Source organism: Thermobia domestica, chromosome 6 (assembly GCF_964235325.1).
Source record: "Thermobia domestica chromosome 6, izTheDome1.hap1.1, whole genome shotgun sequence".
NCBI lineage: Eukaryota > Metazoa > Arthropoda > Insecta > Zygentoma > Lepismatidae > Thermobia > Thermobia domestica.
In genome coordinates this window covers 128,636,796-128,660,405 of record NC_137459.1, presented here as the reverse complement: position 1 = coordinate 128,660,405, position 23,610 = coordinate 128,636,796, and the positions used below count along the sequence as shown (strand labels likewise).

The 23,610-nt window shown below is 35.2% G+C and overlaps 1 protein-coding gene across 3 annotated transcripts in view; it reads left to right on the top strand.

The window, feature by feature from the left end:
* LOC145688199 (protein tyrosine phosphatase domain-containing protein 1-like) overlaps window positions 1–23,610 on the top strand; it is a 261,122-nt gene that overhangs the window by 231,428 nt on the left and 6,084 nt on the right. For all 3 annotated transcript variants that reach the window (XM_081762081.1, XM_081762079.1, XM_081762080.1), the window contains 4 exons: window positions 421–582; window positions 10,328–10,461; window positions 12,634–12,909; window positions 14,188–14,335. In XM_081762081.1, coding sequence (XP_081618207.1) covers window positions 421–582; window positions 10,328–10,461; window positions 12,634–12,909; window positions 14,188–14,335 — 720 coding nt within the window. The remainder of the gene's footprint in view (window positions 1–420; window positions 583–10,327; window positions 10,462–12,633; window positions 12,910–14,187; window positions 14,336–23,610) is intronic.

The following is a 23,610-nucleotide window of genomic DNA, read 5'->3' as shown; positions in this document are numbered from 1 at the left end:
AGTGGAAAATGTGCTAAACCGATAGACTAATGGTAATTATTTATCTCACACTTGTGCATAGTAAAAATGTATAACTAAGTAATTGATCCAGTTCAAACCAGTGAATTTAAGTATACTTGTCAAAATTTTTTAATCAGTTTCTCCATATGCTTTCCTCCCATTTATCTATCTCTAGAGTAAGTTGACGAAGACAAGAAACGTTTAATACTTCTTAAATATCAAGTTTACATTTCGCAACGAATTAGTGCCTTATTCGTGTTTGTTTCAATAGCCACTAACTACAATAATGACATATAACGTAAAATTTAGATGAATACTTTTATGTGAAACTAACATATTTACTAGTATACCGTTACTTATAATTGAACGAAATATGAATTTGTAATGTTTGTTTGTAACTATTATTTATTGTTATTCTAGTGCCATCGGCTTCCTCTACTCGGCGATCTAGCACTGAGTTGGATGAAAATTTTTGTGAGCTTCCATCCAGTATGAATGGTCATGACGACGAGGATGAAGGAACTTCTCCAGCAGTATCCTGCATCTCTCCCGATATGCCGTCATGTGCCTCTGGAATGTCAGGTATAAATGTTACTTGTTTATTAATCATGTTTTCAACTTACATTGATTATTAGTACCAATTCTGGCCTTTTTAATATAAAATTGTTCTTTGCAACTAGAATTATAATAAGTCAACTGATATGATAAATGAAGGGTGTGAGGTAAGAACATGGTAATCCACAATTTTATTATTTTAAGAAATTAGAGACTTTCTGGTGCACAATTCATTTCCAAAGTCGAAAAGCTGATTTTTCACATTAGACTACACATGAAGGATTAAACGGATACAGTTAAACAAAGCGGTATGCGTTGCTCTCTATCGGGTGCTGCAAAACGCAGCAATTGCAAAATTATGGGTTACCATGTTCTTGCCTCACGTCCTTCAAATCTAATTTTAAACTATCCACTGTTTATCACTAATATGCTTTAATGATCTGAGTTGATTCCTTCCGGATTTCTCTAAGTTTAGCATATTTTATATCATGATTATATTTTATTGGTGTGTCATTTATAACCCCTCCCAAGGATTCCAAGTTTACAAAAACGTTTTTTATGCATTGGGTGTAAAGAATTGCGTGCTTTAGTGAAATTTAGATCAACATCGACTGAAGGTTGCTACACAAAAGGACCATACCTGCCAAATTGGTCTATATGAAGTACAGACGAATAGTGTCCTAAATTAGGTAGGTGTTCTTCTAGTTGGCCGAAATCATAGTGATTGACATGACAACTTACACATTAATACAAGGCATAATGAGAATAACGGCTGGAATACTGTCGTATGTAAAAGAAGACGGAATTTACTACATTTTTTACTCTGGTTTTCCACAAAAAAAGAGTAGAATATGTAAAATATTTTCTTCAGAGTGCAAAGTTTAGTTCCAGAGGCAAAATACTCCCCATTCTGATCTCCTAGGGATGTCTTATGAGAAAGCATTGAACGAGGAAATAACAATATAAAAAAGATAACTGAAGAGGGAAAGATAAGAGAAAAAATTTGGAATGTATTTAGCATATATTTAGCATAGGGATACTTTATGCTCGTACCATGTTACAAAAAGTAAAATTGCAATATGTCAAAGAAGAGATTGACAAAATATTACGGATTTGGTAGAAAGTTTTGAGGTTTAATGGAAAGATAACGAAAAATTTTGAATTGAAAAACGAAAGAATTACGCAGGTGATGAGAAAAATGGTTGTGATGGTGTGGGGTGATCCTGGTTAAGAGACTAGGAGAAAAGGTAACGAAAGTAGAATTGAAGACTTTGGGACAAAAACCCAAGTCCAAAAAGTGAAAGTGTAAAAGAGATAACTTCACAGGGGTTTCTCTTCATCCTATTTTCTTCAAGCTTGGCACATATATACTAGACCAAAAAATAAATCGGCAAGTACTTTTTTTGTTTCTTTCGGAAAATAGGTTAAGGGGCCAAGGACACCTTTTCAAAAAAGGCCCCCCTTGATTAAAAGGGTCACTTCAAAGAAACGAAACTCTGCCGATGCAATAACGACTTCAAAGTAGGAAATACGGGTTTTGTCGTTTTTACGAGAAAAGGGTTGAAGGGGCAATGGCCCCCTTCGGAATGACAAAGGACCCCGCACAATCCTTACGGAAATCGGATTTCGGTGGAATTGCTTGAAACCGTGATATATTGTAGATATGATGTTCCTAAGAAAAGGTATTAATGAGCACAACCATAAATCACTGACCGTTTGGCCACTACATGGTCACTTTTTTTGAAAACAGCCGAAGATAACGACATTCTGGATTTCGGTAAAAATGACTGAAACCGTGATATGTTGTAGATATTGTGATAGTGAGAAAAGTCTTAATGGACATAACTACCAATCACTGATCTTTTGGCCACTACGAGGCCACTTTTTTGAAAGTAGCCGAAGATAGTAATATTGTGGATTTCGATTAAAATGACTGAAACTGTCGTATTTTGTAGATGTTGTGATCCTGAGAAAAAGTCTGAAAAAGCACAATGACCAATCACTGACTGTTTGGCCACTACAGGGCCATATCTTTGAAAACAGCAAAAGATAACGTTATTCTGGATTTCGGTGGAATTGCTTGAAACCGTGGTATGTTGTAGATATTGTAATCCTGAAAACAAAAGTCTCAACAGGCGCAATGACCAATCAATGACCATTCGGCCGCTACAGGGCCACTTTTTAAAGGTAAAAGAACAGAAGGTAACTGTATTCTGAATTTCGGTGAAATTGGTGAAAACCGTGATATGTTGTAGATATTGTGATTCTGAGAAAAAGTCTCAATAGGCACAACCACCCATTACTGGTCGTTTGGCCACTATTGGGTCACTTTTTTACAACAAGCAGGAGGTAATGGTATTCTAGATTTCGGTGCAATTGCTTGAAGCTGTGATATGTTGTAGACATTGTGGTCCTGAGAAAAAGTCTCAATGGAAACAACCAACAATTAGTGACCATTTGGCAACTACAGGGCTACATTTTTTAAAATAGCAGAAGATAAGGATACTCTGGAATTTTGATAGCATTGTGTGTAACCCTGAATAGCCCTATCTCACAACCCGGAAAAGGGATGGGGAAAGTAGTTTGAGCATAGACAACATTCAGATATTCATCTTGCGGGACAAAGGAAAACCCTGGCAAGCCGTAGACATTTCTTCTCAGGATCGCTACATCTACAACATATCACAGTTTCATTCATTTACACCAAAACCAAAAAAAAATCGTTATACCCGACTGTTTAAAAAAATCTGGATCTGTAGTGGCCAAACGGTCATACTTCGATGGTTGTGTTCATTAAGACTTTTTCTCATGATGAGAAGATCTTCAACATATCTCAGTTTTACTCAATCTTACCGAAATCCAGAACAACGTTATACTCAGCTGCTTTCAAAAAAGTAGCCCTGCAGTGACCAAACGATTAGTGATTTGTAGATGTGTCCATTGAGATTTTTTCTGAGAATGTCTATAACTACAACATATCACAGTTTCTGTCCTTTTGACCGAAATCCAGAATATCACTGTCTTCGTCTCGGCTGATTTTAAAAAGTGGCCTCATAGTGGCCAAACCGTCAGTGAATAGTGATTGTGCCCATTAAGACCTTTTCTCAGGATCACAATATCTAATAACATATCACAGTTTCAATCATTTTCACCGAGAATCTAGAACATCACTATCTTCGGTTGCCTTCAAAAAAAGTGGTCTCGTAGTGGCCAAATGGTCAGTGAGTGGTAGTTGTGTCCATCAAGACTTTTCCTCAGGGTCACAATATCTACAATATATCACGGTTTCAAGCAATTCCACCGAAATCCAGAATAACGTTATCTTCTGTTTCCAACAAAGCGACACTGTAGTGGCCAAACGATCAGTGATTGGTAGTTGTGCCTATTGAGAACTTTTCTCAGGATCATAACCTCTAACTATATGAACCTATCACAGTTTCAGTTATTTTCATTAAAATCGAGAATATTATCTTCGACTTCTTTCAAAAAAAGTAGCCCTGTAGTGGCCAAACGATCAGTGATTCGTGTTATGCCCATTAAGACTTTTCCTCAGAATCACAATATCTACAACATATCACGGTTTTAGTAATTTTTACCGTAATCCAGAATGTCGTTATCTTCGGCTGTTTTGAAAAAAGTGGACAAACAGCCAGTGATTTGTGGGTGTGCCCATTGATACTTTTTCTTAAGAACACCATATCTACAATATATTACGGTTTCAAACAATTCCTCCGAAATCCAATTTCCGTAAGGATTGTGCGGAGTCCTTTCTCATTTCGAAGGGGGCCATTGCCCCTGCGATCTTGTTCTCGGAAAAACGATTAAACCCGTATTTCCAACTTTGAAGTCGTCTTTCTATCGGTAGAGTTAAGTTTCTTTAATGTGGCTCTTTTTATCAAAGAGACCCTTTTTTAAAAGGGGCCCTTTGCCCTCCTTAACCTATTTTCCGAAAGAAACAAAAAGTACTTGTTGATTTATTTTTGGTCTAGTATATATGTGCCAAGTTTGAAGAAAATTGGATGAATAGAAATCCCTGTGAAGCTACCTCCTTTACACTTTCACTTTTTGGACTTGACGGGGTTTTGCCTCAAAGTCTTCAATTTGTAAATGATAGGGTACTAATGGTAAGACTAAATGGGGAAAGAAGAATTTAGTGTTGATACAAACATATGGACTAATAATTTCACTCACGACAGAAGAAGAAGAAGACGGAAAATATCGTAAAAGGAAGTTACTTTGGTATAGTTTTTCGAATAATTAGAAAATCGCCAAAACGTGGTTTGTTATTTAGATCCAAAACTGGGTGAACAAAGTAGAATCAACTTTTCTCTTTGCAAATTTGAGGAAAACTGAACTACTCTAGCACTATGTACTGAGATATCCTCCCTCGTTTCTGTCCCAAGTTTATCCCGGTGACGGGTAACTTTTTGACAAGTCATGTTTTCAAGGTAATATACGCTGAAAACATAAACCTTGTTAAGTTTCTAAAGGATATGCTTGTGTTTTACTATTTTATCAGCAACCCTGTTGATTGAAATTGTTTGATAAAAGTGTGTACCTCTTTGTGTTTGGAAATTTACTTCGAAAAGCTTCATTTTATTTTCTCCCTATCTCTCAGAAGCAGCTGACAGTGCAATAGAAATAGACTTACCAATATCTGTTTTAGCCGTACTGGAGGCCTATGCCCTTAGCATGTCTGCAGAAAAGATGCTTCGTCCAACGGTAGTTGAATAATTCAAAGGAATACCTCGTTAAGGTTGAGATACTGTTAGTTTTATTTTATTTTAGGAAATGCATTCCAAAAGATTTTCCCGTTTCACAGCAGACAAGTTATCTTCCTTTGGCAATTACTCATTTTCTCTTACGATCATGGACAATATTTATCTGCCTACTACGGTATGACGAATATCCCGAAGCTACCCTGACAATGTTAGAATTTTGATCAAATTCACCCCCAGAAAACTATTGTTAGGAACATGCCCACGTTATTAACATGTGTAATAGTCAATGTATACACTAGATTGTAGTGGTCTACTTCCACACTTCACACACCTCATGAAGCATGCTGTGGCCGTTCAGCTTAAGTTTTGGAATGACATCACTACATGCATCCAACAAATGGTTCCTCAAACTAGGACGATTAGTCCTTGTGTACGCCGTGCACCGTCAAGATATGTCCCATTATCTTGATTAGCAATTTGCCATGTAACTTCTATTCCCAAAGGGAGTGGGATACGCTCACTGCGCGGGCAGACCAAAGTCCTGAGTGGCAACCAGTCGGCCTACTGGTGAAGGCGGTCCATACTCTACTCAGGTCCTCCCATACTCTATAGGCATGGCGCCCGAGCATTATATGAAAGCTCACCTCCAGCCCATACTCGCCATTACGCAGATTTGTGGGATAAGCTAACATAAGCTACCGAATTTCACAGTATGACTACAGCTAGGTAGAGACGAACCCAATCCGTGATCCCTATGTATACCAGAGGAGGCTTGTTCAATCCCTGCTTCTATACGTTCATCAGCTACCGCCTTTCCCATAGAGGTACCGCGCACACGTCGAGATATTCCCGGATCCAATGGTACGTGTCATTTGGGTTTGATGACAGCCCCTTATCTTGCAGAGCTTTTTCCCTTCTAGTGGAGTCAGAAACCGTTACCCAGATACTTGGGATAGGCATTCTTCTCCAGTCACTTTTTATCCCTCTGCGCGTAGTAAGCTGGCATTTCTCTTCAGGTAGAATCGTCCAAGCAATACGGAACTTCCTCTGATTACAGTACATTACAAGAGTTGATGAATGATCTAGACCGTCTGCGAAAGACATGTTCATTTGGGAGTTAGGGACCTCCCCTGGTAGGTTCGCCCAAGCAATACGGGGCTGCTTATCTGTAACGTGTTTAGATACCACGTAAACGATGTAACTAAGCTATCTCCCGAACCCGTGTACGTATAGACCACTATTGGGAGGGACCACAACACTAACTCTCGGTAGAGATGTTCAAGCAATACGGAACCTGCTCTATTTACGGAAGAGTTACACCATACATTACCAGTCCCAATAGTTGATGTACACTCTCTATTTAAAGATAATGACCATTTCGAGGCTGTGACTCCCTTAGCAGGGTCGTGTGTCCTGCATCCAGTAGGAAGAGGAAATAACCTGGGACAAAGGATTACTTCCATTTCCTCACTTACTCTTGACGTACGAATGTACGTTAGGATTCAAGTATCCCATTCCGGACGCACGAAACGCTCTTTTAGGGTTGCACCTACATCATCCTCCCAGTAGGGCTTTGCATCCGCCCTACGAACACAACAATTACCCCTCTTTCATACGTGTTGGAGTACTACGTAGTCTTATCGCACAGACACAAGGTCACGATATACTTGCCCATTTCGTAGGAGCCTCACCTCCACTAGAACGGGCATCGATGAGGACGTGACGAGGTCGCACGTACTCCAATATTCAATGGTACGAGTTAGTCGCCCATTTCGGAGGATAGCTGAAGTCTCACCTCCGCCGGAATGTTGTTGCCCGCTTATCACCACTACTCGTAAAAAAAAGAGCAGCGTTACGATGCAGGCATACCAAACTGGCATGTGATCTGGTGATCAGGTGAAAGAATCTCTCTCCCTTTTTCAGCATGGTCTTGAGACCGGACATGAGGCAGTTAATCAATGTATACAATACACATTTTAGGTATCTATTTCGTGACGTCGGCTTTACTCTCTGCACGTGAGATAAAAATTTGTCAACAATAGCTCCTCATCTGCCTATCCACTACACACTGAACACTACTGTGCTTTCGACAAAGCGTTTTCTAGTAGTTTCAAGAGTTAATATTAGAGAGCAACAGAGGGCACTCTTTCGAATGGCTGCATGAAATTCCGCTTTCAGAAGTAGAAGAATATTCCATACCGTACTTAACATGCGAAAAGTATGTATCCCCTAGTTACCCCGACTGCCCCAAAATAACTCCCGTCTTACGGTGTGAACGAAATCATAGATAGGAAGAAAAGGGCGTATGGGTAATTGTAATGGGTCCTTAACATTGTAGTGGGGAAGGTAAATATGAATTAGTGGAAATAAATCAGAGAGTGGAGTGCTTGAACATTTTTTGCCAATAGACTTGCTTCTGAAAGGAATACGTGCTTCAACCAGTCAAAGAAAAAGAGAGAAAGAAAAAAGAAAGGAAGAAAAAGAAAATAAAAAAAGGTTTGAGCTGTAGTTCAATCCGCAAACAAAATATCATTTGTTAAATAATCAGTCTAGTCACAATTTCAATTTGAAAACCATCAAGTTTTTTTTTCTGCCAGACCTAATTTCATGGCAGCAGATACTATAATGAAACTTGTAGGTGTTCTACCATATATATATCATGTTATTCGTGTTAATTTTTGGCGACTTTATGCAATTGTTAAAGTATATAAAGTGGGATTTCATAAGGAAGATTCTTCTAAATGTCCCTTTGTTATTCCCTTCAGGAATATAATACTGGTCAGTAGATACCAATGTTTGAAATTATTTTTCATTACAAGATACAAACTCTTATTTGGCGCTAATTGCGAAGGTTTAAATAAAAATAAAAAAATCAAAGATGTAAGAGAATAAACCAAGCTAAAGAATATTTTAATTTCCTTATGCTTATGGATACGAGTAAATGGATCTTGAAAGAGAAGAAGGTGGTCTGGATTTCTTAAAAGTCTACACATAGAAAATCTATGTCAAACATATTTTCTAATGTCACATACTCTAAGTTTCAATGTTGAGTATGTGGGCTTTCTTGAGTTGTGCCGTTTTTATTTAGGTTAATGTTTTGATTATTTTTATTCAACTATCTACTTTTACAATTAAAGGGTTTTGAGCAAGATAATGCTATTCCACATTTGGATGGTTCTGTGATAAATGGGAATTAAGTTTTCAAAAGTTTCCGTAAATAACAGTTTCATTTTTCTCTGAAAATGATATTGTAAAAAAAGGTCTTACACTTCTTCTACCAATAAGGTTGAAGTTTGACTGAATTTAAACGTAAGTTATTGAAAAAATGTAATATATATATATATATATATATATATATATATATATATATATATATATATATATATATATATATATAGTAAGATTAGTGTTGAAAATTGAGGCATAGCACTGTTTCGCTCCTGCACTTATGTATAAAAGATGGACTCGGGGTAAAATGGTGATGGGTCGCATTAGGTTGATTTCAAAACGAATGTTAATGAAGGTTTCAGAATATTCAGTAATTATCAGCTTAATGCTTTTCCTTTAATATTATTGATAGATACTTAAATTTGAATGTATAAAATAAAATACATAGTAAGAAAATATTCTGAACATTAATCTTTTTATAAGTTGAATAAAACTACAGTAGTCGTTCTACGTAAACTCAGCAACATATTAAAAGTAAAATAATATTTTCTCCAAACATTACAGTTATTTTTTCACATATTCTTTTACATAAACTTAACTCCCATATTTAACGATAAAATGTATTATTAGCTTGTTCATATCAAGCATCTTGCTATAAGTTTCATGTAATATCAAATTCATTGTACGTAGTTGAAATGATACGTTAAATAATACTAACATTTTAAAGAAATATTATGGGTCACATGCTTCAACTACCTTTAACTCAGTTTAAGAGAAACACTCCAGAGCCATTGAAATATGTTATTTTAATGACTTGAACTGAGTGTTCTTTACATAAGTTTAAACCAGGTTGGAAGGAATCATCTTAACAGGGGCCTTTGCAAAAAACAAAGGTTAACGTCACCTCTTCTGTATAAACCTACGATTTCCCCATCAAATTAAGGCAAAAGCACATATCGAAATGATGTACCAAGCTCGTGAAAACGTTATTTTATGCCACTTTCTCTAAATCTTATTTTCTTCGCCACTAATGTATAATAAGAATATGAATACTAAGTCAGTGTGAAGTAAATCTTATTGCTTTGAGCAACATAGTTCTAAGCCTACTTAGTGTATTTCCCTTACTTTTAACATATATCGTAATTAACTTATCATTGTTCAGTGGTGCAAATAGTCTTCATAACCTTGCAAGGAATCGCCCAATGAGAAATTAACTTGATCATTTCAAAAATATAGTTAATTTTTAATATAGTAGCGCTTCAAGAACGAATATACGTTGAATTTGAGAAATACAGTGCTAAGCCATATTATATTTGAAAAATGCTCCATTTGCCTGAAATTCATTTTTTCCAAACAATTCTTCTTCACTAGCATTATAATATATTTATTTTCACTACAAAAAAGTAAATGTTCAATATCATTATATTTGTCTATATAACACAATCTTTCTCTCCGATGCTTTCTGACACTACTTTCACTAGCTTCTGCCATGTTGCTCCGATACGTGGCGTAACTTATTCATGCTGAAATGTTTACGATGTTACTTATAGAGACAACAAAGATTTATAGCACTTGTGTTGCTATCTCTTAACATTTCTTGAAATTTTTTTACCAACAATGAAAGTACGGCAGATGAAGACCTACAAGCAACTCTTAGTTCCTTTTCAGCTATAGTGTGGTATAGCATTATCTTGCCCTGAGATCTTTAATTATATGAATAAATTAGAGAAGTAATAGAAAATATTCACTTTAATAATATGTAATAGTTTTCTCTATTACTTAATATTAAATGTACAAGAATTAAATTCTAACATATTTTCCATGAGTAATATTTGTATATTTGTTTAAAATTGTATATTTAAATCTATTTTCTTTTAAATTAGGTATTGATGACAATTGTCTGGATTCTGTTTTGGGAGATGGAATACACGGACAAGATCTACATGATAATATGTGCTTTCAAGAACTTAGCTCTCAAATAGATCTGAAAAAAGCTGCAGAACAGGAGAAGTTTCACGTAAGAGATTTGTTACTATCATATTTTAACGTTTTTAGCTTTTCTTTTTTGTATGGAGCGCCATTAGTGCATCTTATTTTAACAATGACATTGTACTATGAGATGTGAATCTACAGTTTAACGTGGAATAGTATTCACATACACTATAAATGGCGTATTCAGTGCACACAGTGATTAAGTCTAGTTTTGGTCATTTTGGACGTATTTCATTTTTAGAATCTCTACATCTTTTCAGAAATTAAAAGGTTCATGCCCATGTATTGTAAATAAATCATAGTGTAAAAATAATGTTAATTTTTTATGTAATTAGGCATTTCGTATAGACTTTTTTTCACAACTGTGGTAATGGGATTTGACTCCCTTGTAATTTAATATTTCTAAATGAGAATTGAACAAGGGATCAAATGAAAAGTAAAAACGCTAACCGTTTTGCTATTAGGGAATTCTCGCATTTATAATCTAGAAACTGTAGTATCAATTTTTTAATGTTGAAAGTAAGATCTCTCGTGTAAGTAATAATTTTCTTAATTTTAGCCCTAATAATGTTAAGTGGCTAATGCATAAATACTGCTATTATACACATAATTCGACAGTAAAATTAATAATATTATAATCAATGTTTGTCGGTAAAATATGGACCAAACTAGTGTGCTGTAGACATCTTTCCTGTTAGTTCGAAAATGAATTTCAGCGGATTCGAATTTTGTGTTCGTTTTGAGTTCAAAGCCCTTTCTCAGCACTGAGGCTTTTCAAGACGTACAACTATACTAATTGCTATTCGGGAATTTTTGAATATTCGGAATTTTAGATGATAACCACCTTGTGCACTGAAGAATTCTCAATTATTTGTTAATGTCATTAAGTGGATGTTAGGATATTGCTGTATTCGGTATAATCTATGTTCGTTGGTACTTAACAAGCGATTTCAGGGTATACTATCATATTTCAAACAGGACTGATACTTTTATCAACAGCGTTTATCAGAGAGACAGATTTCATTATTTTTTTGTCAAATAGACTAATTTAAATTATTTAACACTAAAACATGTTGTATTTAATTGCTTGAAATAGTGCTCATTACTTCTTAAAAAGTCACAGATACACCCTTTTTACATCACCTCACATGCAATTGACCACAATTTATTACAATTAGTAACTTGTAAACGAACAGAAAATCTTTCCCGGAAATATACGGTCTGCATAGAGGAATTAACAAGGAGTCTGGAATCACATAAACTGAGTTGCTGACAGTATTAAAGAAGAAATTCTTATATTCTAATAATCATTTTGAACGAACCCCTATGGAACGGTCAATTGATTGATTCATTGATTTGTGTTTATGTATTTTGTTATTAACAAGACTAAATAGGATGAGACCTACAATTTAAAATGGGGTTTGAATCATTATAATGCGTTCAATGCTCTCACCGAAAATCAAAGCCGAGAACATGTGCACCGAGAGCATGTGCACTCGCCTTTAGAACAATGATGATGACAATTGACAGGCTAGTTATCAACAAGAAATTAAGAATGGTTTTCTCTACTGCAGTTTTTAACCTCTTGATAATAAGGTAGTTACGGCCTTCAGAGGTACTATGTTCTTCAAGAGAAAAGTTCTTTTCAGGTATCTTAAACTATGCATTTGTAGAACCTATGTATCAAGAATGCAGTTTATGTACGCTATTGCTGTCCCTTGTATATCGGGAAAATGACGTATAATTAAAATCCAAGCTCTACTGTAAGTTAATTAAACATCAGTTCTGTTTTGATGGCAATTATATGGAAATTATAAACATTAGTCTGACCCGCAATAAATAGTTTCATAATGTCGAAAAAAATCGCACAACTTGTACAAACTTGGAAAGTTATTTATTGTTATTAGAGTATAACTAGTCCTATTTATAGCATTCAGATCTTGTGTTTAAAAATATAGTCGCGTGAATATCAATTTAAATAGTAATGTTGATTTCAAGCTGTATTTTGTGTAATTTTAAGCATGTAGAGAGAGCTTAAATTTAATAACGTATTCTAGTGGTGTTACTTCTTTTTAAACCATGTTTTGAATCTATGAATTGGTATAATTTGACAGTTCAATTAGAAAAAAAATACGTAAATGTAAATGGTTATGGATCTGTATATCTTAGGTTAAGTAATGGCTTCATTTACTTGTAGCCTTACCACGTAGAAGATGTAGCCCGTGCTTTGTTGGCTGATCACCAGATGCTAAGTGAAGGAATGAAGAAATATATTCGACAGTTTCGAATAGATTTGAATCATCGACAATCTGCTTGGACTAGGTTACAAATGGAGAAGAATTTGTATGTCTTAACTGGCTTAATGTATGACTGGTTGGAGCATCTTAAAGCTCCAGTTTTGACCAAAGATGACCTCAGCTATATTGTTGTGATGGGTAGTCGACCTGAAGCCTGTATGAAAAAGTTTGAGTTGGTAAGTGGGATATCCTACATGTCTATTTAAATTGTGGAATAGTAGTAACAAACTATTGTCAATATGTTCATAGTGTTCATATATATATATATATATATATATATATATATATATATATATATATATATATATATATATATATATAATCTTACTAACACGACTTTTCATCATTTAAATTTATAGTGGCTGTCGCAGTCAGTATTTTAGATTTATTCCCTCTTCAGAACCCTGCTAACCATAAGAATGCACTGTGCCTATATAACCTCTTCCATTTTCTACTTGAATGGAATGATAGAATATATCATATATATGTATGTTTTTGTTTATATATGTTTCTCGGTTTCAAAGTCATTTTGATATTGCTGTATGTGTTTATGTAATAGCCGAGTTTTCTGATTCAGTAAAAAATTAAACTCTCATTAAATGCTTAAAATATATCGCTATTACACACTAACATTTTCACTCACCAGAAAAACAAATATTAAAAATATTACAGTCTCGACGTCAACTACAGAAACGGATGTACTGGCACATATACTCAAGGAAATAATTACAGAAAGAAATAAGTCATAATTATGGACTGACAACTTGTTTGCTTTTTTGTAATCTAAAAAAGACTTTGACAATAAACTTTACTGTATTATTTACGTTTTGCATTTAATGATATTTGAAATTATCTAGCTGTATCAAATTTACTTCTCCAAACTCAACATATTCGTGTCAACTTTTTTGCATCTTAATGTTTGCATGGTCCATGTCATTGTACTTGCTACATCAGTATGGACAGTTAAGTTAAATAAAAACTCAATCTATGATCATAATAAATAAACATTTGGCAAAATACAAATAGAAAAGTAAGATCATCGAATACATAAAGATACTAATAGCCCCATACAGTTGTAAAGTTTCTTAATGTAGAATTTCTCTTGTTATTTGCGATATAAAATGTAATTGTGTGAAAATATATCATATGTGTAGTTCAATGTTAGGATCTTTTCTAATATATATGTTTTGAAATATCCTCATTGACAATGACACTTTCTGCTTATATGTCAATTAAAGGAAATAAAATATTGGAATATTATACATGACTGCTCAATTTCAATTTTACAAGTTAATGTTTCCGTTATATGAATAAAAGAGGACAACTTTCTTCTGAAAATATTTTAAAAGTATCATAGTATTCAGGTAATCCTAAGATATTGGTCATGCACCTCAAATATTAAATTAGTTAAAAGTTAGTTAATATGATCGCTAATACTCTTGTTTTCTTATTAGGCAAGCCAGTATACACTAGAATATATGTTCAGGTTTCTGGCAAGGTTACAACCGCTCTCAAGAGAAACACAAATAGATCTCATTAAGAGAATGGTGGCAACATTGACTCAGCAAGGCGTTCCTATTCAAGGAATCTTAAAACCAACAGGTACGTTTTTGTTTTCTTTTATTCGTTTTGTAATTGAATCAGTAGTTTTGAAAAGATCACAAGTCAGAAAAGTAAAGTTATGAAAAAATCGAACAAAAACCTGTTTAGTTTTTCAAACTCCTGCTAGACATGAAATGATCAACTTTTGTTTGAAAAAGTAGTTTTCTTGTCATTGTATAAAATGAACAACTTGTTTAGAGTAATTGGTAGCAACAGAAAGTGTACTCAATGCAAACTCGCTATTTTCTGACTGATGACCTCTCCAAACGACTGATTCAAATGTTGCAATGAAATTTACTTTCCTGCTCATACAGAACAAATTACACTGCTACTCGCAGTTGCAACTCACATGTACTAAAAGGAGAAGAGATTGAAAAATCGAAAAAAACAAAATACAACTTTTTCCTTGAATAGTAGGAGATGGTGCGTATAATTACAATAGATAAACACATACTATGCTCAAGTGATAAATAGGAGTATGAAATGAACCGGAAGTTCTAGATATTTTTCAGTATTTACGTTGCAGCATATGAAACAGAAAGATCCTTATAATAGAAATAACACAACACTGAACGTGGTTTGCAGAAATGAAAATGGATGGTAAAAAGAATCATATTATGTATCAATGTTATGAAATAAGTTACAAGCAAAATAGGAAGAGAAATGCAAAAAGAAACAATAGTAAGTGAAACTGATTTCCTACTTTCCCTACACTACACTACGCAGGGGTGTACATACAGGGGAGTACAAGGGGGGACCTGTGCTCTCCCAAACGACTTTCTGGTCCTCCAAATGGAGTTTGACAGTTAGAGCTTATTGAAACATGTTTACTATGGCGAACGACAAATGAATGTAATAAAACAAATAGAAGCGCCCATTCGTCATGCGGGAAGAACAAGGTTTAATGAACACAAAACCGGAAATTTAAATATTGTAAAAGATGTCCCTCCGTGAAATGTGGGTTCGCGTCACCACGGAATGGCGCTTCCTCAGATTACGGATCGAAGACAAAACCTCTAGATATAGAGGTTGGCTGTGAATATATTGAATAAGTAGTCGATAAGGAGATAAGTTTCGTTGGTGAAGCTTGGTTTCCCTTCTGTTGGTTCACTCGCTGAAACAGAATATTGCATGTATTACTCGTCATGGCTTATTACAAATATTTGTAATCAGGGGACACGATGAGCCAGTGATGGAGCTTTCATCTCTGGTATGAGGAGTCTCTGGTTCAATCCCAGACCATGTGAATTTGTGTTGAACAACATCGTGTCCGTAGGTTTTCTCGCGACTCTGGTGTTTTGTCCCACATGAGCACTTCATCAGTTCTATTATAATAATTCATTTTCATTAATCATCCATCTCTCTCAGCCTACAGGGCATAAACCAAAGAAGTGGAACAAGAAACTTCATTTCATTCAATAATCAGCCAATTGAGACTGATTTGTTTTCACTATTTGTTATCATATCTGCTCGGATGAGATGTTTATATGCTGGTATAAATGTTAACTCACGAATTCAAAACACTTCAGTCGATCTGTAAATGTTCACATGAACTAATACAAACATTTTACGAGTATGTTCCATTCACTTAAGAAAATGATGGTAAGCACGAAAATATTATGGTAAAATAATATTGTTAGTATGTAAAGTAGTTCGATAATAGCACTGGAGGATTCTCAGAATGCTCATGAACGTGATTATCAACTTAAGTTTGTGTGTCCTAGTATTGAATTCAGTAGAGGATTTAAATTATCTTCATTTTGGAGAAGTTCCACCTGGGTAAATTTCCTCATGCTTCCTCTGGACGCATAACTATCGAATCTAAGACGAATTTGCATACCAGAAATTAGCACTCGATTATCAAATCACCGTCCTTTATATCGTTGATTCCTTCCTAAGAAGAAATAAAATTCGCTTCGTAAGGTTGGTTGGTGACTCAAACATTAATTAAGGGCATTAATTAGTGTATTAACTTAGGCTGCAAACAATGCCCATTTACTTAAACGTGTTAAATAAAAATCCTATCACAACTGCGTTCGCATGCATATACATGTAGCATACATTACATGTTTTAAAGAACTACAAAACTTGGATGAATATATATGTTCATAGACACTGATTGTAATGTATTGCTAAGGAAAGTAACACTACTTACGTTTTCAAATAGTTTAGTAAATTTAATGCATTGAGTATATTACTGAGTAAACACTCCAGTATATATTAGATACTTGGGCACACTATAACTTTGTCCTCCTTAGATATTCGAGCATATTCAAATAATTGATTATAAACAAATAGACAGAAAATTTACTTTTGAAAGGAACCTTCTTACGTTCTGTTAATTTTTTATTCTTCATTTTATTAGCAAAGTTGTAGACAATTGACAAGCGTTCATCGTACCTTTCTTTAAGTTGGTTTCCTATGAGCAGCGCAGAAAGTTTTCGCTGCACCAACAGATGGCGTACAAACATAGTGGTCATTAATTTGAACGCATGAGTAACAGGCCGAAATTCAATCGCAATATTCAACTAGTTATAATCAACGCATGAGCGAAAGGAAATGTTTTCCGTAATCAGCTATTTCCCAAGTATGTTAGGGCAATAAAAAATCAGAGGAAATGTCTATTCTTGGATAGATAAATCATTGTTAAAGCCTAATTATGTTGACAATGCAGTATCTACCTAGCGTCTTGAGAACTACTAGATTCCCGGCGGGAGCTCATGTGGTTCGGATTCCACGTTAATCAGTAGGTCCAGGTCTCATATAGCCTCGCTGCTGAAAGGGACGCTAAACTAAAGTCAAGTCAAGTCAAGAACTACTAGAGAACTACTTCAATGAAAGTAGAAGTTCAGGCAAAAAAATCACCACCAACAGCGATGGAACTTTTGGTGTGCTGACCACACGTTCCCAAACTTAAAAATCGCCTGCTGTTAGGCATATGTATCTGTATCTAAGTAGCACCATGGCTCTCAAGAACTAAACATTCAACATCAGCGAAATAAAAGCCACCATTTGACTTTATTCTGCGTTATAAAACCTTGTAATCTATATATACTGCACGTGTCAAAGAATGTTTTCATTCTCTTTCTTTTAGTTGTATATGGAGTAGCAACAACCACACACTACATACTTCTCTCACACATACTAACTATAAACATATACGCTTACATTATTAATAAGTCTTGAAGAAAAGAGTTACAAACTTCCAGAATGAATAACTATCATGAAAAATCAACAACAAAGTTATCTTTAGTAATAAATCTAGTAAACAAAATCAAATGCTTTTTGAAACTATAAACATTACAGATTTGATCAAAAAGCTGCTTAACTCTCAAACGCATAAAAAATGTTTCGTGAGCTGAGCAGCAGTTGAGAAAAAGAAAAATATTTCTATCTGTGTAAGTTATCTACGCAAAAACATAAACTAAGAAATCGATTGTCATTTGTGAAGGCTCTCATGTCTACTTTTACTAACCTAATTACTTTAATGTTTTACAACTTATATATACATATATGAGGTAACGAACGCTAGCTAACGTTAATGATACTTTGAGTAGAGGCATAGTATACAGACAAAATTTGTTAACTTTCACATTTATTTAAGTTGCTAAATACAGTGTATGTTGTTGCCTCGTTCCATAAACTAATGATTAATTTAGATAATAAATTTATTAAAATAATGATGAGAAAAATCAATATTTTAACAATATCATTTGCTGCTTCTCTGAAATTTTAATGCAAAATAAAATCGTATCCGAAGTATACGTTCATGTATAACATGTATATAACACCTTTCAAAGCTGAATAGATGACTAATAATACTATAAGTTTAGTCTCTCACCTTGATTATAATTAGTTATTGGTCTACATTTTAACTTTTTTCTTGTCATGCAGATATCAATGTAAATACAAGAAAAAAGTTACAACCATTTCACTTGCAGAAATTATTATAAACGAACATCAAAATTAATATAGGGGTATCACTAATTTTGAACATGTTCAAAGAACGTCAAACACCGACCATTGTGAAGCTATATTCTAATTTAGCCCTCGTATTAGCTTATTACTTCCTTAAAATGACATTACATAAAAGATTCTCATTGTCCTACAGTTTTGATTATAAAACCAAATCAATGAACTACGCAATCGCAAATGAATGCCTATCAAGAACCATTAAATGAGCAGTGATAATTGCACGTCAAGCAGACTCATCTTAATGGCACTTATCCAGAAGAGAAAACTCAAAACATCAGTTTGTTCTTACACATCAAAAATGAACTCTTTTTCACCGAAATATCGTGACTTTTTATTGAATGAGTATTTCACTAAAGATATAACTACTTTACTTTCCTACATTCAGATTTGAAGAATGCGTTTTGTTTCTTATCGAAATTTGCTACAAAATATTTTAACACTTTCTTTTAGGTATAAAAGACGATGTAATGCCACCCGATTTTTACATCACATTCTAAAATCAAATCAACTGACGATGAACTGCAACTAACCAGCAGTTTCCGATTGCGCCTATGCACTATTTTAAATAAGCATAAATCCTTCTTCTTGCCCCTTGCTTCACTTCAAATAAAATTAGAAATTCAATGAAACACAACGTGATATAATCAGTTTCACACATACAAAGCATCATAAATTTGATACGCAGAATCCAATAAAATTACACTTAAATTCAAGAATAAAGTATAATGTACATTTAAGAGGAAAAATTAGTTATCTATTGTACATAAGTTCTTGCCTGAAAAGCATCGGGAAGTATGAAAAGTTCAGTTTATTGCAATATGAAGAAAGTCATATTCTCAATAACTACAAGAATAATTTCGGAAGCACGGCTGCTATTTGGTCTAGGAATTAATTCGTGCGGGTGGACAAGAGATGGCGCAACGAACGGAGCGTCCCACAGTTCCGTGTATCCACACATGTGTTGCAAACCCCTGTCATCGCGTATCGTTCGTAGTATAGGGCAGTGGATTAAAGCGTCAACAACACCAGTTTGTAGTTAAGTGAACATGGCGCAATTTGTGCCTGATAAAGTGTTTTTGCGGGGTGTCCTGCTGCATTACTTTAACATGCAGAAAAGTGCGACTGAAAGTCATCGTATTTTGGTGGAAGTGTATGGTGACCATGCTCTAGCTGAGCGAACGTGTCAGAAGTGGTTTGCACGGTTTAGAAGTGGTGATTTCGGCTTGGCAGACCAAGAGCGAGCTGGACAGCCAAAAATTTTCAAGACGAAGATTTGACAGCATTGCTCGAGCAGGATTCGTGTCAAACGCAGGAACAACTTGCACCAGCATTAGGCGTTGATCAAACAACAGTCTCCAAACGCTTGAAAGCCATGGGAATGATTCAAAAGATGTCACATTGGGTTCCACATGAATTGAAAGACAGAGACGTTGAAAGACGAAAAACCATTTGCGAATTGCTGCTTCAACGACAGAGCAGAAAGGGGTTTCTGCATCAAATTATTACGGGTGATGAGAAGTGGATCCATTACGAGAACCCTAAACGAAAAAAGGCCTGGGTGAAACCAGGTGAACCAGGTCCATCGCAACCAAAACGAGATATTCACTGTGCAAAGGTTATGCTGTGCATATGGTGGGATATGAAAGGTGTGGTGTACTATGAGCTGCTGCAACCGGGTGAAACTATGAATGGAGAACGTTATCGACGACAATTAATGCGTTTGAAGCAAGCTCTGGCCAGAACACGACCAGAATGGGAGAACAGACATGATAAACTTATTGTTCAACATGATAACGCTCGCCCACATGTCGCAAAACCGGTCAAAACCTATTTAGAAAATGTCGGATGGGAAGTTTTACCCCACCCGCCGTATTCACCAGACGTTGCTCCTTCGGACTACTATTTGTTCGATTGCATGAACAACGATTTGATTGGACAGCGGTTTACTTCTTCAGAAGATATCGAAACATGGATCTCTGACTGGATCGCTTCCAAGGATGAGGACTTCTTTCGCCACGGAATCCGTACATTGCCTGACAGATGGGCGAAAGTGGTGGCTAGCGATGGACAATATTTTTCTTAAGGTATTTATGTATTTTGTGTTTGTACTACAGCTTCAATGTGTGCGTACCAACCGCACGAATTAATTCCTAGACCAAATAAATTACTGATCTCTATATACAATTGTACTGAGAACATTTATTTTTCTCCAAGCTTCGCCTCTTTCTACTTTAATAATAGAAATTGGAAATGATTAATGTTAACCAAACAATGAAGTAGAGAATAACTAAACTTAGAGCTTCAGGATATAAATACATAAAAATTATACGACAGCTTTCTTTTTTTAACCTCAAAAATAATTAATTCTATTAATATTCTATTAATTTTATTCTATTAATTTTATTCGGTTAATTTTATTTTATTGTTACCCTTAATTGTATTGTTCCGACAAATTCTCGGCAGACTATAGCTCCGAAATTATCAATTTCTTTACCCGTGTTGGTCTATATATTTTTTCATGTTTTTGCTTGAGGATTCATTTCCGAAAGTTTGTTTATTTTGTTTCCGAACACCCTATACGAGGGACGTTTGAACAGTCCGTGACTTTTCATAAGGTGCACTTTGATCAATAGTTTATTTTGTAGTTGAAGTTGACTACGTCCAATAGATAAACTTTGGGAATTGCGATAGACTTTGCTTTGTTATATTGTTGTTGGCAATGCTCTAAATCAAATAATTTAGTGTTGAGTATCTGAATTTTTTTTTTAAAAAAAAGTATTTTGTCTGCGGATTATGCACCTTTTTTTTAACGAGAAACAACAATTGAAGGAACAAAAGAAAATTAGAGAAGTATTATGGAGACTCCTCTGTCTCATGCAATGGTAGAAAATGGTTCACAGAATATCGCTGGGGCGTACAAGCATGCTAAGAGTTTGAGGCGCCCAAACAAGGCTACATTTGAAGAAACGTGAATAAAATTCACGATATGTTGGAGAAACATTGTCAATTGAGATAGCTAAAACCGTGAACGTGTCAGTCGAACGTGTTTTGAATATTATTCATAAAAATTTAGGTATTAGAATATGTCGCCGAGTTCGGTGCCGCAATTGCTCACTGTTGATCAAAAGCGGAATCGCATAACACTTCAAGGCAGTTTGGACATGTTAAAGTGCGTCATTTAGGGGATCAAAAGGAGAATCAATTGTCCTTTTAAATTTGAGATACACATACGCTTTAATCAATAATATAGTTATATACTAATTATATCAATTGTGTAGTAATTAGTGAAACTACTTATGTCATGACGAGTCTTGTGCCCGTCAAGCAAGATCTAAAATGATACTTCTGCGTAATCCAAGTGCAATTTTGAGGCGTTAAGTCACTATAAATGAAACGATGAAACTGAGATACATTACTGTCAACCAGGAAGCAAACAGCTGTCAAAGGATTGAATTTCAGCAGGGTGTGCTCTGAAAAGTTAAGATCTGTTTCGTATGTTAGAAAAGTCATGGCAACATTTTTGGTGGGATTCTCGTGGGATCGTTTCAATCGGTTATCTGGAAAAAGATAAAACTTTTACAAGTCAGTACTATACTTTCTTATTAGATCGTTATCACAAAAGAAAACTGATGAGAAAGCAGTACCATTTTTCATCACCACAAAGCCTTGGTCGATATCTCTGAAACTACCGTGGCCAAACTGTCAAACTACGCTACAAATTTCTGCTTTATTCACCATTTTGTACAGATTTTATCCCTCTGACGTTTTCCTCTTCAGAAGCCTGAATACTAGGCTCGGTGAAACGAGATTTCCATCCGTGTGGAGATCATGCTTGACACAAATTACTATTTTGTGGCACTTGACAAATCTTTTTAGAAAGGTATAAAAGTGCTAGAAAAAATATGGATAAAATGTATTGAGCTGAATGGAGATTATGTCGAAAAGTAAATTGATTTTCAGTCAAAACAATTCTTTCATTTCGAAGTTCTGGAATTATTAAACGTTCCTCACATATATGTTTGTATGTATAAACATGTGTGCAACTCACTCGTAGGACAACTGATGCTATCTACATCTAATCATGGTTGGTTCTTTTCATTATTCTAAATTTCATTGGCTCAGCAAATGATATTTTAATATACCTAAACTATTTATTGTGTTAATAGATTCAAATTTGAATTCATATGCATTTATGGTAGCTACATTATCATATAAACTGTAATTATTCCAGTTTTAATAATTAAATATTCATACTCTGTGCGTTGCTATTTATAAAAATATCAACAGCAAGAAATAATGACGGGACGGCCCGGACGGAAATGCAAAACTGTACCGCAAAACTTTTCATACAACAAAACTGTAGCACGTACAATTCATACTGCAATGATAGTAATGCGTGTGTGGAACCAATGGGCAAGATATAACTATACACACGGACGATCGGGCGGCTTACTACGCAATTTGATAACACCACGAAATGACTGACATCTTGTCCGCATGACAGTGACTGACCATATGACGTTGTCCAAAGTATTAGTTCGAAGAAGGAGCACTGGAATGCCTTTGCGTTGGCTACCGAGAACTACAAACCTTCAGGCTGTATGACTGAGGCTCTAGCACGTGTAAGCTTCAATTCATACTTCTTGTAGAAGATGTAGGAACTTGTAGAAGATTGGATGAATTATATCATCACTGACCTCCTAAGGCAGTTGATCATGCTTTGGAGCGTGTTTAACTTCAATCTGTCCTACAGAGACTGCACACGTTGGAAGTTTTCGTGGTGAGCAAAATTAGCAGCGTGCATTATCGACTGCAGTCTACAAAAGTACCCGCTAAACGGCAAGTATGGCTGTGTATGCCGGCATTACGTGCAACGCCTGATCTCGGATGCTACGTTTTGAGGACAACCACAGAACTGACTGAACATCAGAGTACTTATAGACGATGAGATCATATCCTTCATTTAGACAACGTTGATGCTGTATTTCAGTACAAAAATGGTGGAATGTTCATTCCTTCTGCGAAGAACGATGGTTAGCACTGCTTCCCTAGCATACATGGCCACCTGATATACCGCTCATCGATCATGCGAGAGAAAGTTGGTTGGAGCCTTGTTCGTCATGACCCTTCAGTAAATCCTGTCAATGTAGATGATTCCTTAGGAAAACAACCAATGCTTATTTACTTCGATGCCGCAACGTATATTCAGACTATGACTGTAGCACGTGTAAGCTTCAATTCATACTTCTTCATCAGCGATAGATATGTTGCACAGTTCTGAAACCGCGATAATATTAATA